This window comes from Sorex fumeus, unplaced genomic scaffold (genome assembly GCF_029834395.1).
Source record: "Sorex fumeus unplaced genomic scaffold, SorFum_2.1 ptg000063l, whole genome shotgun sequence".
Lineage (NCBI taxonomy): Eukaryota > Metazoa > Chordata > Mammalia > Eulipotyphla > Soricidae > Sorex > Sorex fumeus.
Window position 1 is genome coordinate 37727368 of NW_026606120.1, and position 17712 is coordinate 37745079.

Below are 17712 nucleotides of genomic sequence, written 5' to 3' on the forward strand. Positions count from 1 at the left end.
GTCTTATCAGGTCTGTTTTATGTATCCACATGGTGGACCAATTTTGGGATTTTCCTCTCAAAAATTCTGTTGACCTAAATTTTGTTGCTGAGGGCCTTTCCCTATCTACCTGCCTACATCAATCTCACTGGTCATCCTTCCTTACAGGGCAGGAATAACAGGAATTTCCATTTCCCAGAACCTTGTAAAATGCCCCAAACCATGGTGAGGTCTCCACAGCATCCTCAGCAAGGGGGAGGTAGACTTGATCTTCCTGTTGAATGGGAGAAAAGGGAAGCTCTGGGCAGGAGGGTGGGGTTCTCCCTGAAAGCCTCAGTGCTCCTCTTCTGTCCCTGCACTTTGGTTGTATTTTGGGGGCCACCCTGGCGATGCTCAGTGGTTGCTTCTGACTCTGCACTCCGGAATTACTCCTGGCAAGCCTGGGGACACAGAGAGGATGCTGGGGATTGAACCCCAGTCAGCTGAGTGCAAGGCCAGTATCCTACTCACTGTCTCAGTACTGTCTCTCCAACCCCAGTCCCTGCTCTTCGGAAGTGAAAGTTTTAAAGAAGTTCAAGGTGGGCTCATTGCTACATAAGTGAGGGCTCTGTGCACAGATTCTGTCTTTGCTGGGCTACCTCAGGCAGATTGGGGGGCATGGTACGGACAGCAGAATGATGTGGCTTCCCCCAGCCCCACCCCAAAGTGAAAACTTTAACCTGTGCTCAGATGGTCGGAGTATATTTGGGAGAGCAGGGGAAAGAACCTGGTGCTCTCTTCACCTTGGGAAGGCTGGGCTCCCGGGGCCCCAAGGGCCACAGCGGTGTCACGCAGCAGTGAACTCTGCCTCTGGCTCCTGGTTGCTTCTCACTGGTCCATCCTGTCACCTTTTTGTGCAAGGACCCAGTCCTGAGGCCTGCCAGGGCTGTGTGCTGTGCTTTCTGCCTAGATCACTGGCCCCTCATGTGTCCAAACACAGTGCCCTTGCCTGCTTTGTCCTGGGCACAAGAGGTCAGTCCTTCATTCAGAATTTCAACAGGACAGACAGCATTAAGACAAACATTGAGACCGCCGGAGAGCTAGTGCAAGGCCAGGCACTTGGCTTGCACATAGCTAACCTAGGTTTGATCCCAGGCACCACATATGATCCCCAAAGGCATCCAGGAGTGATCCCTGACGACAGCTGTGCGCCTCCCCATCACCCCAAAAGAAAACAAAATAAGCATAGGCCTTTGTCTCAGAAGGGCTGGAGTCATGCTTTGCACCTGAGAGCCCCAGGTTTGATCCCTGGCACTGCAAAGTCCCCTCAGCACCACTAGGAGCCAGCCTCAAGCACAGAGTCCCAGACACAGCCCAGCACCCACACCCCATCCAAACAAGGGTGTCCTCAAACATGGTGGCCTCTCAGTGTCTGTATTACAAACCATAATGCCGCAACGTAGAGAGAGTACCGGGAAACTGTCTGCCATAAAGGCAGGGGGAGGGGAGAGATAAGGGAGGGGGTGGATACTGGGGACAGTGGTGATGGAAAATGTGCACTGGTGGAGGGATGGGTGTTCGATCATTGACTGAAACCCAAACATGAAAACTTTGTAACTGTCTCTCACAGTGACTCAATGAAAAAAGGTCCCCTCAATATATGAGATTTGGGGGGCTCCCCCCAACTTGTTCTTGCTGGTGGGGTGGTAACCTTCCACCCAGGGCCAGTGTGGTTCAGCCAACAGCTGGCCCTCCTCTCAGCCTTGTCTGTCTTTAGAGCTTCAGGCCGAGCTGGGGCTGTGGCTGGCTGCTTCCTGTGTGGGCTTGTCCCTCCTCACATTACCCCAGGGCCAAGCAAGGGTGGGGAATGAGGAGGCCGCAGTGCTGAGTGTGCTGCAGACTGGCCTACCCCACCCCTGTATGCCTCCCCATGTGCCCCTGCCCCCAGCCCCCTGGAGGGTGGGTCAGAGCACAGAGCTGGTGCTAGAAGAGGCTGAAAGGGGACAAAGACCCACCCCACCTTTTTGCTGAGGGGGTGAGTTGGAATGGTGAGCAGGGTGGGCTGAGCCTCGTTAGTTTGCAGGAGGCACTCTGGGAGGGCAGGGCAAGTGTGCCCAGCCGTGGGCCCTGGCCAGGTACTTGGCAGCTGAGTTGGGTTCCTTGGAGTCGGGGCTGGTGGGGAGGCAGGCAGAGGGACAGGGAGTGCCACAGACCCCCTGTCCTGGGCAGATAGCTACGAGACCTCGGGGTCTGGCTGGAGGGCAGCGGACATGTCTCATTTCCTAACTCAAGCTTCTGCTGGAGGCTCTGGGGACAGCAGAGGTTGGCAGTTACTTCCTTGCGTGGGTCCAAGTTTTGGGGTTCTGAGATCTGTGTCCCAGGATGCAGGAGGGTGGCCCTGGGTGTCCTCAGTGCTTCTTAGATCACATAGTTTTTATTTTTATTGTTTTGGTTTGGAAGCTACTCCCAGCAGTTCCCAGGGCCTACCCTGGCTCTGTGCTCAGGGATCACCCTGGCCAGACTCAGGAGACCATCTGGGGTGCCGGGAATGGAACCCGGGTTGGCCATGCACCCTTTCACCCCTGTGCTATCTCTCTGCCTCTGCTCCATAAGTCCAACCCTGAGAGCCCCAAATGGTTCACCCTCTGGTTTGTTTTTATCCTGAACTTCCCCTCTGTAGATCTGAAGGAGAGGCATGGTTGGACAGCCTGGCCCCAGGGACATATCAGTATGCAAGTGGCCAGCCTGTATGGAGCGCCGGCCTGGGACAAAGGCCCCACTGATGGGGCACGGGTTCCCACGGTGCTCCCCACTCCCAGCCCTCCTCGGGGGCTCTGTGCCCCATTGCCCACCATCTGTGCTTTGTTCCCCAAGCGCCTGTAGACTTGGCATCTGCACAGCCCTGGGTTTGATGAGATGGGGGCCTTGGGGGTCCCTTTGAAATGGTGGGTTGGGACAGCAGCCCATGGGGGTGCCTGAGCATCCCAATGAGGACAGGGAGAGGAGGGAGCAGCTGTGCCCATGTGTCAGGAAAGTCGGCAGGACTTGGAGGGCCTTGGAGTGGCCGTGACCAGGAAGAGAAGTTCATTCCTACCGCTCCAGCCTCCCCCATTCTTTCCTGAGCCCTTGGCGAGATGGACTCTGAATGATGGGGGAGGGGCAGTCCAGCTTGCTGGTCCTGAAGTGCTTTGCTGGACCCAGTGGGAGCATGGTGGCTGAGGGGTCCACCCATCCTGGCCTCCCTGCACAGGGCCTGGCTGGGTCAGCGAGGTCCCCTCACTGTCCTGACCCAGACAGATGGGGGATGGGAATCTCTAACCCTGGTCCTTCTCTCCTAGCACAGGCAGGCAGGGCAGGGGGAGGGAATTCTTTCCCTGCTCAGCAGGACCTTTCCCATCCATTAAAAGCCTTTGGCTCTGCCTCTCATGCCCTCCCTCTCCCCTGGGTGTCCCTGATGTCATGGAATCCAGGGTGGGGGAGGGGCAGCCATTCATATTTAGGGAGAATTCCAGAGGACTGGAGAGCTGCAGGATACTTAGGAAAAAGTATGTTTGCTGCTCTCCAAAAAAATCACAATATTACCTACAGATGCTAAGTAAAGTCATTGATGGCTGCCTGTTTATTTATACAGGGGTTTGGGGCCACACCCGGCCATGCTCTGGGGTTATTTCTGACTCTGCATTCAGGAATTACTCCTGGCAGTGCTTGGGAAACCATATGAGGTGCTGGGAATTGAACCTGGGTTAGTCGTGTGTAAGGCAAATGCCCTCCCTACCATACTATCTCTCCAACCCCTAATGCTTGTCTTAAAAAAAAAATAAATTATTGCAGCACCATGATTTATAGTACTGTTAATAATCTTATTTTGGGGGTGGAGAAAAAGTACAGGAGTTAAGGTGCATGTCTTACATGTGGCAGACCCTAGTCCCCGACCCCCAGCAGGAGTGCTGTCTAAGCACAAACCCAGGAGCACCACTGAGTATTGCCCCCCCCCCACACACACACACATGAATTTCAGGCATACACAGAGCCCCTGCTCCCCTCCTGCTCTGTCCCCAAGCCCCCTCGCAGCCCCCCTTGGCCCTGCTTAGCAAACTCAGTTCTCTCAACCCTCCTCCAGGTAGGGCAGAAAAGGTTCTTCCAGGGTCAGGGTGGTGGAAGTGCCAGCAAATATTTGTGTGTAATCAAAAATAAATAAGTGATTGGCTGCGGTGGCATTCTCTCTCACCTGCCACGTGCGTTCTGTGGTCATGGCCACTTTCCCACCTCGGCCTGCAGCTGCTGCCAACATACGCAGGAAGGAGGGAACAGAGCCACCAGGCTGTTGGTGATACCTTGCCATTTATTCTGTTCTCCCCACATGCCTGTTCCCGTCTCAGCTCCCCTTCCAGCCTCACACTGCCCCTCATTCCCGTCTCCTCTTGTCCCCCCATGCTCGTCTCTCTGTGCTCCATCTTGTGGCCTTAGTCTCCTGTTCAAACTCCAAGCATTCCAGGTAGTAACCACCTAGGTCCTGTAGCACAGTCAGCATATGAAAACGCTTCCTGATCGCCTGCAGCCAGGAGCTCTGCTCCAGGGCTTAAAACCACCTAGGGGTTTCTCCTCTCCTTCTTCCAATAACCATTTAAACATTCATCTTAATTCTACTTCTTAATATTAGTCATTTTGTGTGGACACAGTTAGAGATACATTAAGCTTGTAGGGTGGCTCTCCTGGGGACATCTCCCTATAGATCTCAGACTACAGTGTACAGGTCAGATTAGTCTTTCCTAACCCTAGCAGGGTCCTAATCCAGTTGTTACTCCTTGGATCATGACAGAATTTGCCTATGACCATGCTGTTAACTTATAGTTAAGTATTATGGTGCTTGGCCTGGCTCATTTCCATGCCAGGGTAGCTCACAGCTTGCCCTGGGTCCATTCAGTCCCTTATCGGGACCCTGCTTTTGGGGTGCAAGGAAGTAAGGGCAACTGAGGCTCAAGTTGAGAAAACAGATGCCCAGGAGTGAGTATCATTCAGAGTCAGTTAACTCCCTAGTTACAAAAGCATAGCATTAACTGTCTTTCTGTGTCTATACAAAAAAAGGACACTGCTCTGAAGTAAACTTTGCAAAAGGACATAAGGGAAGGAGTAGAGCAGTATTTCACTTACAAATACAAATCAACAGTCTGATTTGGGAATAAAGACAATTGACCAATTGGGGAAGCAGAGCACAGAGGAGAGGTTAAAGACAAACACAGAGGAACGGGCGTGCCTTGGGAGCACTGTGATGGGTGTAACCCAATAAACCTAAGCCCTCTGCGGCCTGGGAGTAAGGACACACCAATGTTATTATCCTACATTCTGTGAATCGCTTTCAAACTGAGGGAAGAGAACAGGATGGAGGTGGAAGGAGAGGGACAACTGGTGTCTTTTCACCTTCTCACCTCATCCAGGGCTGTGCTGATTTCAAGAGACAGTGACTGTGGTGGGACAGAGAGATAGGACAGGGGTTATGGCTCTTACCTTGCTGGCAGCTGACCTGGGCTGTCCCCTGCCCCATATGCAGTGTTCCGAGCACCACCAGTGGTCAGTCCTGAGCACAGAACCTCAAAAATAGCCCCTGAGCACCATTGGGTGTGACCCCCAAACCCAAATATAAATAAATGCGAGTGGATGTGGAGATAGTACAGCGAGATGAGGCACTCACCTTTCATGTGGTTGGCCAAGGTTCAATCCCCCCCACTGCCAGGAGTGATCCCTGAGCACAGAGTCAGGATTAAGCCCTGAGCCCTGCTGGGTGTGGCCCAAAACACAAATATAAATAATAAGAGAGAATGAGCCAAAGAGACGCCTAGGGGTTGAGGTGGCCACCTTGCCTGTGGCCAACCCCAGTTTGGTCCTCCTGGGCACCACGTATGGCTCCCTGAGCACCGCCTGCTGGGTGACCCTACGCCCTGCGTGCAGCCACATGTGGCCCAAAAGCCAATAAAATGAAAATAAAGAGATCGTGAATGGGCACGAACTAAGATCAAGGCTTGTGGACACCTACGCCCTCCTCCTCCTCCGGGGCCCCTGCAGTGGCCCTGCCCCCTGCGTGGACGGAGAGGCTCAGCTCTGAGCAGTCGTCCTTGGCCACGCCCGGGGTCGGAGAGACCAGGGCAAAGCCCCAACTCGCCGTGCCCACCGTGTCCCTCTCTCCCTCCTGCCCAGGCGTCCTTCGAGGTGTCCGTGGAGGCGCGGAGCTGCCCGAGCCGGCCCGCGGAGCAGAGATTCACCCTGCGGCCCGTGGGCTTCCGAGACAGCCTGGAGGTGGGCGTCACCTACAACTGCAGGTGCGGCTGCAGCTCCCGGCCCGAACCCGACAGCGCCCGGTGCAGCGGGAACGGGACCTACGTGTGCGGCCTGTGCGAGTGCAACCCCAGCCACCTGGGCACCAGGTGCGAGTGCCAGGAAGGCGAGAGCCCCAGAGTGTTCCAGAACCTGTGCCGCGAGGCGGAGGGCAAGCCGCTGTGCAGCGGGCGCGGCGAGTGCAGCTGCAACCAGTGCTCCTGCTTCGAGAGCGAGTTCGGGAAGATCTACGGGCCCTTCTGCGAGTGCGACAACTTCTCCTGCGCCCGGAACAGGGGCGTCCTCTGCTCAGGTAGGTCCCCAGCCGCCCTCCCCCCCCCCCACCCCGCGGGAGCACGCCCTCGGCTCCCGGCCACGGTGCTCCTGGGAGCGGTGAAGGCGAGCCTGGCCCCACGGCAGGTCAGCCTCCCACGGAAGCACCGGCGTGGGGCAAGGTCACTCAGGCTTGGCAGCTCTGGGTCTACCCTGCCCAGCCCGCCTGGGTTCCTGAGGCGTCTCCTGGGACAGGGGCTCCTGGAGCCAGTCGAACCCTCATCAGACATCATGTATTTCACCGCGGTTCTGGAAGGGAGAAGTCAGAATAGGACTTCCTTAGGCTGAAATTCGGGTGTCTAAGGCCAGAGAGATAGCACAAGGGGTAGATCTCCTGGGAGTGCTCAGGAGACTCTCTGGTGCCAGAATCAGCCCCGTCCAAGGCAACTGCCTACCCCTTGTGCACTGCCTGCCATGACCTAAACATTCCCTAACACCTTCTCCAAAAAAATAAGATAAAAGTCAGGGGTCATGCTGGGGGTCTAGTTCAGTCATAAAGTGTGTGTCTCAGCTTGAGGCCTGGGTTTGCTTCCTAGTACCCCAACATAGATAAAACCCAGGTGTCGTCAGGGCTGCATTAGTAGAGAGCATCTTTTCTGGTCCTGGTCTGTTCCCTGGTTTCTAGGAACCACCTGTATTCCTTGGCTTACGGCCCCTTCCTCCAGGCCGCGACATAGCTTTCTCACATCACCCTGGACTCCCACCTCCAATGGTGGGCACCTCTCCTGTGATCACCCGCCTCCCTCTTAGAGGGAGAGAGACAGTGCAGCAGGTAGGGAGCTTGCCTTGCAGCTGACCCATGTTCCATTCCCGACATCCCATATGGTCCCCCAAGCATCGCCAGGAGTGACCCCTGAGCACAGAGCCAGGAGTGACCCTGAGCACTACCAGGTATCACCCCAAAAAAAGCAAAAACAAAAAACAAAAGAATCCTTGCACTCGTATTGGCCCAACAGGGTGATCCAGGTGGGTCACCCCATCTTAAGATTCTTAGCTTCAATGTACCACAAAGTCCCTTGACCATACAAAGTCATTGCCATGAGTAGGCCACGGGCACCTGTGGGGGCAGCACTCAGCTTCCTGTAGGATGGCATGCAAATTCCTCTGTATATTGAACAGAGAGTTGGTTCTCAGAGTAACTTCTACCTGTTGGTTTGCCTTTAGACTTCCTCTCACGCTTGACAGCCTATCAAGTGAAATGTTATTTTGGAGGGGAGGTGCTGGGGATCAAACCCAGGACCTCATATGAAGTGAAAACTATCTTGTTTCTCTATTTTCATCTTTTACCAGATTCAATGCTCTGGTCTCCTTGGAGGAGAACTCTGCCTTGTGCTAAGTGCAGTTTTCAGAACTAAGTGTGTTCCCTGTCACTTTGCCTTAGGACAACATTATTTCTCCTATGATTAGGACATCCCACTCCTGAGCACACATCCTAGCAATAGTTCTGTTGTCTTTGTCTTATTCTATGAAACAGTCACATTATGCGATTGAGCTTATTTAGGTCTTGAATTATTTTTTAAAGTCACTGTCACTGTCACTGTCCTCCCATTGTTCATCGATTTGCTCGAGCGGGCCCAGTAACGTCTCCACTGGAGACTTTGTTGTTACTGTGTTTGGCATATCGAGTACGTCACGGGGAGCTTGCCAGGCTCTGCCGTGCGGGCGAGATACTCTCGGTAGCTTGCCGGGCTCTCCGAGAGGGGTGGAGGAATCGAACTCGGGTCGGCAATGTTGGCTGCGTGCAAGGCAAATGCCCTCCCGCTGTGCTATCGCTCCAGTTTTATTTAAAGAATTTTACACAGAGAAATGTGAAGGAAGAGAAAGGGATACACCTTCAAGGGAGAACATGGATTTCTCAAAGAGGGGGATGAAGCCCCTCTTGGAGGTATAGTTGGACAGTGAGTCCCGTGTGCCTTTATAGAGGGGCTTTATCCTGGCATTCTCTGCTAACAGAAAAGCTGTTCTGGGTATTGTCACAAAAGCCTTGGAGTCTTGATGGCTGTATCACATTCTTTTCAGGATTCTCTTGAAGCTTCTGCTTTTTTGAGGGTGAGTTTTTGGTGTGTCTTTGGCTTTGGATTGAGTAATAGCCTAAGCAAGTTGTTATTGTGGCATGTCTGAGAACGTAGGGTTTTACGTGGATTCCAGTCAAATGACAAGCTAACAGCTCCCACCCGGGAGTGGATTCTGATGAGATTCCTGGACTGAGTCCCTCTCGATGGGTCCTTCGTCCTTATCTCTGCACTGCCGTTAGCACCATGGTTGTCTTCATGCAAGGGCTGTGCTGTCCAGCGTTTCTCCCTTGAGAAGGGTCTCCCGAATGGAAGGTCCAACCTTGAGAGGGACTAACATGCTGAGGAGAGATGAAATGCAAACACAGGGAGCAAACCAGAGCATAGATGGAAGTTGTCATCTGGGCCGACTCTCACCCCACGTGGAAGAAACAGATGGTGTGGCTGAGCTGAGGAGGCCAGCAAGTGAGCCTGGGGGCCAGGCCAATCATGAGCCCAGTAGGAACACACCCATGGGTGTGGCTAGACCACTGTGTCCAAAAGCAAATTGGTCCAGAAAGTCCAGGGCAGAGGACTGTCAGAGTAGCAGGCTTGTTGGACGGGTCAGGATTTTAAGAGCGAGCATGTCACAGGGACCTCTTTCTCTGTCAGACTCTCCATTGATGGGTATCTGCCTGGTTCTGCAGGGTGAGCAGAAAGGGCATGTCAGAGCAGGCAGGCCAGGGCTAACATCAGAAGCTGACAGCTGGAGCCGTTGAGTTCCTGTGAACAGAGAGGTGAGGAATAAGAAACTGGATGCTTGCAGCGGTAGACCCGGGATGGGGCGTGGCACTGGAGCAGAGTGCCCCCTCGCACGCATGGCCCCTGGCCCCAAGGGGAGGGGTGCCCAGGCTCCCCCCACTCTCCTTAGAGCCATAGGAAGAGACATCACCATGGCAGCTTTTGGTAGAGTCTGGCATTGACTTTTATGGTGATTTTTTTTTGTTTGGGGATTTTGTTTGTAGGGCGTTCGCCTTACGAGCGGCCAACATGGCCGACCTGAGTTCGATTCCTCCACCCCTCTCGGAGAGCCCGGCAAGCTACCGAGAGTATTCGATATGCCAGACACAGTAACAACAAAGTCTCCAATGGAGACGTTACTGGGCCCGCTCGAGCAAATCGACGATCAACGGGAGGGCCTTTACCTTTACCTTTACCTTTACCTTCCTTTACTAGGGGGTCAAATTCAGCAGTGTTCAGGACTTACTCTTAGCTTTGTGCTTAAGGATCACTCCTGGTAGGGTTCAGAGGGCGCTATGGAATGTGGGGGGTTGAACCCAGGTTGGCCATCTGCAAGGCGAGTGCCTTACCCACTGTACTATTGCTCTGGCCCCTGGTATTTTTTTTTACCCCAAGTTCAATCCCTGGCATCCCCAATATAGTCCCTGAGCACCATCAGATATGGCTCAAAACTCCCAAAATTAATTACAAAATTAATTACATCTTTAAAAAAAAACATACTATGAGCTAGAGAGATAGTATAGCAGATCATAAGTTTGCCATGCACACAGGCAAACTGGGTTCATCCCCAGCATGGCATATGGTCCCTGAGCACTTCCAGTACTGACCCTGAGCACAGAGCTAGAAGTAATTCTTGAGCAAACCAAAAACAAAAACAAACCAAAGAAAGAGGGGGCGAGGGGAGAGGAGAGAGGGAGAGAGAGAGAGAGAGAGAGAGGGAGGGAGAGAGAAGAGAGGGAGAGGAGAGGGGCTGGAGAGCGGAGGGTACGTATCTCAGTTTTTCTGTCTCTACGAATTGGTAAATCCCTGCATTGGATTCCCCAGCACTTCCAGGGGGCCCTTCTGTGACAGTGGGCCAGCGCCCCTTGTTTCTGAGAGCAGGAAAAGCTGCAGGTGAAGAGGCCAGGTGGGGGCTGGCAGGAATCAGGGCTGCCTGCCCGCCTTCCTTCCTCTCACATTCCCTTCTCTAAACCCCACACAGAGCCAGAGGAGTCCCTCATCTGGGAAAGAGAATTGCTAATCACTGAGTGAAGGTGCAGCTTCTTTTTCACCTGCCAGGACCCACAGTTCTTCCAAGTTAATCTTCCATTTCAGATCTCCCCACATCCCAAAGGCCCCAGTGCTCCCTCCACAGTGCTCACCCCCCTGCATGGACCCCTGTGACCTGGGGAGAAGTGGTTACAGAATCAGGGGTCAAAGGTGTCAGGTGCTCAAGGCTTCTGGAGGTCTCCCTGCGTAGTCACCATCTTTCTGGTGTCCTTGCAGTAGAAGGCCTTATCTCTGCCCAACGGGAAGGCCATGCCCAGGGGAGTGTGACAAGTGCCCAGTGTCCAGGGGAGTGTGACAAGTGCCCGGTGCCCGGTTCCGCTTGGTGAGCAACATGATCGGACCCTCTGTCAGTTTACCTTTGACGGATATCTCCCCAAGACACCATGATCCGGTGTGGAATATTCTGGCAAGGAGAAAGAAATCAAATAAATGGTTCAGGATCAGGGATGTGGCTCAGCCGTGGGCATGAGACCTGGGCTCCATCCCCAGCACCACAGAGAATAAGCAGTGCCCTGCTGGGAACCCACCACCTGCACTTCAAGGGTCCCTTCCGGGCACTTCTTCTGAGTTTCTGCTTAGTGTTGGTGGCTGGTGCCGTTTTACAGCACACCTTTTTCCGTATGTTACATCCCAAGATGCACTTGGGGTTGAGTGACTTTTGCACAGCACATCACCGACGGGGGACCATTCTGACTTTCTTTCCAGCCCCCTGCACTTAGCGCCCTCCTCCCCTTTGGTGTAAAAGCAGTCGCAGTTGAAACACGACGCTCCCTGCTCCTTCTGGCAGGACTCCCCTGTGGGTTTCGGCAGTGGGGACTGCTGCGCAGGGCTGGCTGCAGGCAGGACCAGTCCCCGGGCTTGTTTGTCTGTGTGGCCACTCCACGTTCAGTGCTTATCCCTAATCCTGGCAGCTTGTCCAGGGGAAGCTGCCAGGGCTGCGTGAGCTGTTCCCACCCGTTTCTTGGCACCTGTGGCTGGCCCAGGGTGTGGGAGGAGGAGTCCCACTGTGAGATGGTATGTGTGCTAGTTCAGGGATTGGACCGCTGTGGCATTTGGGGTTTTGAGGGAGGGAAGTCTCATTTCTCAACAGCCTCTCTGGTCACAAAGACGCTGACTCAGACTCACTAGCAGCCAAGCTCAGCCTCCTCTTGGCCTTGCTCACCCCTTCCTGAGGCAGCATGTCCTGTGAGAGCGTGAGGTTGTGGCCTGCACTTCGACCAGAGGAGGCGAGTCAAGGTCAGAATCCATGGAGACATCCCAGAGAAACTCACTGCTCTTCCCATCCATGAGAGGCTGTACCCCACCCCACCAAGAAACAGGCCTGAGGGAAGGTGCAGGGGATTATGGGTGGCAATATGCTGCGTGCCACACAAACCCATAATAAAGCAAGTCAAATGGAAGTCGGGAAGCCGCGTGTCAGCCCACGTCAACGTGCCTGTGTGGACAAGGGTGTTGCATCTCTCTCGAGTTTCTGGAAACAGCATAATGTAGAAAGTGGGTCTGTGTGCAGAGAACCAGCCACACTTCTGCAGAAGGAGCTTTGAAGGCCAATGGAAGGATCTCTGCTTTTTTTTTTTTTTTTTTTTTTGCTTTTTTTGGGTCACACCGGCGGTGCTCAGGGGTTACTCCTGGTTCATGCACTCAGGAATTGCTCCTGGCGGTGCTCAGGGGACCATATGGGGTGCTGGGAATCGAACCTGTGTCGGCCATGTTGGCTGTGTGCAAGGCAAACGCCCTACCCGCTGTGCTATTGCTCGAGCCCAAGGATCTCTGCTTTTTGAACGTTGACTCTTGAGCATCCTTCTGCTCATGGAATGGGGAAGTCGGACATGGTCTGTGTAGTTGTTTTTAGTGTAATGACAGATTGCTCAAATGTTGTGGTGTGTAGTTGGTTTCTGTGCCCAGAATATACTGTACATTTCCTGGGATTCGAGTACTCCTCGCGTTCTCAGCAGTCTGCACTTGAAATGACTGCACGAGCCACATGGGATGATTCGCACACGGCCAGCCTTCCTGCAGTCTTTGTAAGTCAAATAGGACATAGAATTTAAACAGAACCCTTTCAACCTTGTGCCTGTGAGATCTCAAAAGTGTATCTCAGGAAGTGAGATATGATGCCTCATATATTTTACTTCATCTAGTAGGCCAGTTTGTCTATCCTTCCTTCCATATATAGACAGGAGATTGGAAGTTAAAGGGCGCCCACAGTTCTCTTCTAATCATTAAAAAAAAAAATGAGTGGAAGTGACGTCATGTTAGTGATGTCAGTCCTATAGTGTCCAGAACCAGTGCAATGTCTGCAAAGGCTAGGCGGGCTGCATTCCATCTCCATCACTAGAGCAAGGGCTGCTCTGCGTGTGGGGACTCTGAAGACAGAATTTGTACAATAACCTCTTGATTCGTCAGTAACTACAGAGAGCGGGAATGCTAGACCCACCTTTAATAAAGATGTCTCCACAGGTGGTTGAGGACCAGGGCTTGTTCCTTGAGATTGCAGTGACCATGCAAGTAAAGCCACCAGAAGCCAAGTTTTATTTATTTTTGTTAGTTTTGGGCCTTGAGAGCCATACCCGGGGGTGCCAGGGCTTACTCCTGGCTCTGCCCTCAGGAATCACTCCTGGCAGAACTTGGGTGCTGGAGATTGAAGGTGGATCAGCTTCATGCAAGGCAAGCATCTTACCTACTGTGCTCTTTATCAACCCCTTCCCACTTAATGGCACTTTTAAAACAAAGGGAAATCTTATTCAGGCCCCATTCGAGAATGCTAGAGCTCTGACTTCAGCCATGTTGCGTTGGGTGGTGTTGGCTTTTTCGACTCTATAGTATAATACATGGGAAATATCCGTTCCGTGATACACTGGGAATGCAAGAGGCCTCAGGTGTGGTGCTTGTGTGATGGAAGTAACAGAACCTTTGTTTTCAACACCAGAGTGTTGAGCCTTCGCTTTGGATAGGAAACTTCAATAGCGTTTTGTTCACTTTTGGTTTATTTTATTTATTTTTCAGTGGGGGTGGGGGCAGAGGGGAGACACACCCAGCCATGTTCAGGACTTACTCCTGGCTGAGTTCAGGGACTAAATGGCTGCCAGCAGTTGAACCTGTCTCAGCCAAGCTACTTACCTGCTGTATCATCTGTCCAGCCCCTGGAAATGTCACTCCCTTTGGAAATGGTGACATTCTTGACTAGAGACCTGCTGCTCCATGCAGGGGGTGGGGGAGTTAGAGGGAGTCCTATTTTTTCTTGGGGGCGAGTGTCCATGACTCTTGACTACCCAGGATGGTCCTTTTTTTTTTTTTTTGTCCATGACTTGACCACCCAGAGTGGTTTTGTTCTGGTGCCTGGAAGTTAGTTGCTCAGAAATAGATGTACCTGCTGGAAATTTGCTCCTTCCCTGGGCAGCTTTCTGGGTCCTCCTCTCTCTTTTCCTTCTTACCCACAAACCTTCCATCCCTGCCCAAATCATGACCAGGTGACGACCCCAGCTCCTTAAGTTGAAGGAATGTACCTCTCAGGTCAGTGCATTGCTGAGAGCAAAGTTGGCCTTGAGTGACAGGGAAAAGCTGCTTCAGCCCAGGAGGTTCTCACGCCCTTTTGATTATTCAGAGATGGTTTCCTCAGAAAGAAACGGGCCAATTTATTAGCGTGGCGCTTGCCCCAGGCCAGTGCTTGGCAGCGGGTGAATGCACAGAGGTGCCTGGCAGCTCCAAGTCTATGCAGCCAGTCCACTCTGGGTTTTCACCTGTTTCCTTGGGGAAAACAGATTATAGGCTTAGCAAAGGTGCTTGTGCTTTCGTTTTGTTTGGGGACCACTTCTGGCAGTACTCAGGGTTTACTCGGCTCTGTGCTCAGGGTTCACTCCTGATGGGTCTCAGGGAATCGTGTGGAGTGGGGAGACTGAATCCTGGTTGTCACATGCAAGACAAGTGCCTTACCCACTGTGTATCTCTCTGGTTCTGCTTATGACTTTTTCATTATAGATTCAGAGTGAGAAAATCTTGTAAATAAACAGTTCCCTAATTTTGTTTCATTAGTTTAAGAAATGTTTCCCAAATTCCTGCATCACCAATTCAGCCCTCTTGGCACCCCTCACCCCACCACCATTGCCAAGCACTTAGCCCACATTTTCTAAGTCTTACCTAATAAGATTTCTTTATCTTGGCCAAAATTTGGGGGAACAGTTAGTCTCTGTTTTCCTAAGGAGTTTCTCCAGCTTATTTCAGGATTTGTCTGATGACCCAGCAAGCCAGGTCTGTAGGACATGGTGAGAATCAGGGACCTGCTAAGGTGGCTATTATTTTATGGCAAATTTATTTTTTATTGTTTATAGTACAAATGGGGCTGGAGTGATAACACAGCGGTAGGGCGTTTGCCTTGCACGCAGCCAACATGGCCGACCCGAGTTCAATTCCTCCGCCCCTCTCGGAGAGCCCGGCAAGCTACTGAGAATATCTCGCCCACACGGCAAAGCCTGGCAAGCTCCCCGTGACGTATTCGATATGCCAAACACAGTAACAACAAGTCTCAAAATGGAGATGTTACTGGGCCCACTCAAGCAAATTGATGAACAACGGGAGGACTGTGACCATGACCGATAGTACAAATATTTTATTCTAATTTGTTTTTTTGACTTTGCATCATTTTCTTCTAGCATATTAACAAAATTTCTTTTGCACAATAGAATGTATTGGACTTTTCTTTCATGGATTTTAGACAGGTGGAAGAAGGAGGTAATTTCTTTATTTTTTTCTTATATTCACCATATATTGAAGAAAAAAAATTTATTCAGACTCTGATTTACAGAGCTGGGTTTTTTTTTTTGTTGTTTGCTTTTTGCTTTTTGGGTCACACCCAGTGATGCTCAGGAGTTACTCCTGGCTCAACATTCAGGAATTACTCCTAGCAATACTCATGGGACCATTTGGGATGTCAGGGGGTCAAACCCAGGTCGGCCATGTACAAGGCAAACTCCCTACCCACTGTACTGTTGCTCTGGCCCACAAAGCTGTTAGTAACAGACTTTATACACTTCATTGTGCCACTTATAAGCCCTACACCAGTGCCAGCATCCCTCCACCAATGTCACAGGTTCCCACTCACTCCCCTCTCCCAACTCTCACTTCCTTTTTTGGGTTAATTTATTTTTACTAAAAGTGGTTTACTAAGTTGTTCATAAAACAGTTGTTTCAGGCATTTAGTGTTCCAACTCCAGTGTGACCTTCCCTCCATCAATGTCTCCAGTTTCCCTACCAACCCAACATAGCTCCTTAGACATATAACAAATTTACTTTATATTGCTTGCTCCACGAAAATTTAAATAAATGACAAATAGAATCATCAGAAAATAAATCAGTAAGAGCCAATTTGTGATTGCTATATGATTTTAACTATGTAAATAAGGAAATTAAAACTATTGAATGCAGTATAATAGCATACCTATTCTCATTTACAGAGTTTTCAGCTCTTAATCTAAGGTATATTGCATCAAATGATATTTTATACTTAGATCTCATGGTCACTTTCACTGTCCTCCCGTTGTTCATCGATTTGCTCGAGCGGGCCCAGTAACTTCTCCATTGGAGACTTTGTTGTTACTGTGTTTGGCATATCGAATACGTCACGGGGAGCTTGCCAGCTCTGCCGTGCGGGCGAGATACTCTCGGTAGCTTGCCGGGCTCTCCGAGAGGGGCGGAGGAATCGAACTCGGGTCGGCCATGTTGGCTGCGTGCAAGGCAAACGCCCTACCGCTGTGCTATCGCTCCAGCCCAGATCTCATGGTAATATGCCTTATGTGTCATTAATAATTTTTTAAATTCTTTGCTAACATATTTGGGAGTTTACATGAAGTAGATGAGGCCTACATATGTAAAATCCCCCCTACACTTAAATACTTTGGTTTACATGGTTATTCATGATAATTTCTTCCAGGTGTTAAATATTCCCACACCAATCCCACCACCATGTCACCTTCCTTCCACTATTGTCTCCATTTTCCCAATTATTCCTCAAGCCTGCCCATAGCAGGCCCACAGAAATTTATTTTATTTTATTTGTTACCAATACTTAATGGAATGATAAAAAAAATTTCCTTATAAGAAAATTAGTGTAAATTAGTGTAAATTAGTGTAAACTGTAAATTATATTTTCTTATAAGAAAATTAGTGTAAATTGTAAATTAGTGTAATTAGTGTAAATTGTAAATTAGCGTACAGATTAGAAAGGCACCATAGAAACACCATGGAAGCACTCTATCTTGTATGAGGGGTTACTAAGATGTGGTTACAAGTTAAGTCTTCTGTATTAATGTTTTGTTAGTCAAGATTGGTTGACTTTTATGTTACATTCCCTCCAATCTGGTGTGCTACTACTGGATCATCAGTGTTCTAGAGTTTGGAGATATTGTTGCCACACTAGGTCCAGGAAATCCTTTTTGACTGGGCAGTGAAGTTGGGGTTATATTTTTAACCGGACTGTGGCTTTGGGATGTGGAGGTAACTGTTGGGGCTTCCAGAAGTGCAGGGAGGTGGGAGAGGTATCTCATCCTGCTCGGAGAAAGCCTGGAGATTGCAGTCACAGAGATCCTCATACCTGAGTTCTGGGCAGGTTAATTTCTCGGTGAGGCTCTGTCCTGAGACAGTGGAGTCTGGCCAGGGCCATGGCAGCCACTTGGAGTGTGGGAATCAGCGGCTGATGGGGCTTTGTGAGGTGGGCATGGGCCCATCCCCTTCCTGAGTGGCCCAGATGACTCAGCCATGAGTGGGTATCTGACAGATTTTTGCAGCTAGTAAATCTCTTTCAAGACTTATTTCTTAATCTCTGGAGTGAGGCCAGTAGGTGAGCTTACACGGAGCTGAAACCCACCTCACCTCCTTAACAAAATCTTTTAGGGGGGATTTTTGGGTTTTTTTTGGGGGGGTGTCACACCTGTTGATGCTCAGGGGTTACTCCTGGCTCTGCACTCAGCAATTACCTCTGACAATGCTCGGGGGACCATATGGGATGCTGGGGATTGAACTTGGGTTGGTTGCATGCAAGGCAAACGCCCTACCCACT

The 17712-nt window shown here is 51.1% G+C and overlaps 1 protein-coding gene across 1 annotated transcript in view; it reads left to right on the plus strand.

Annotated features, from left to right (window-relative positions):
• Window positions 1-17712, plus strand: part of ITGB5 (integrin subunit beta 5) — a 116043-nt gene that overhangs the window by 73020 nt on the left and 25311 nt on the right. The window contains exon 10 of the mRNA XM_056126814.1: window positions 6151-6580. Coding sequence (XP_055982789.1) covers window positions 6151-6580 — 430 coding nt within the window. The remainder of the gene's footprint in view (window positions 1-6150; window positions 6581-17712) is intronic.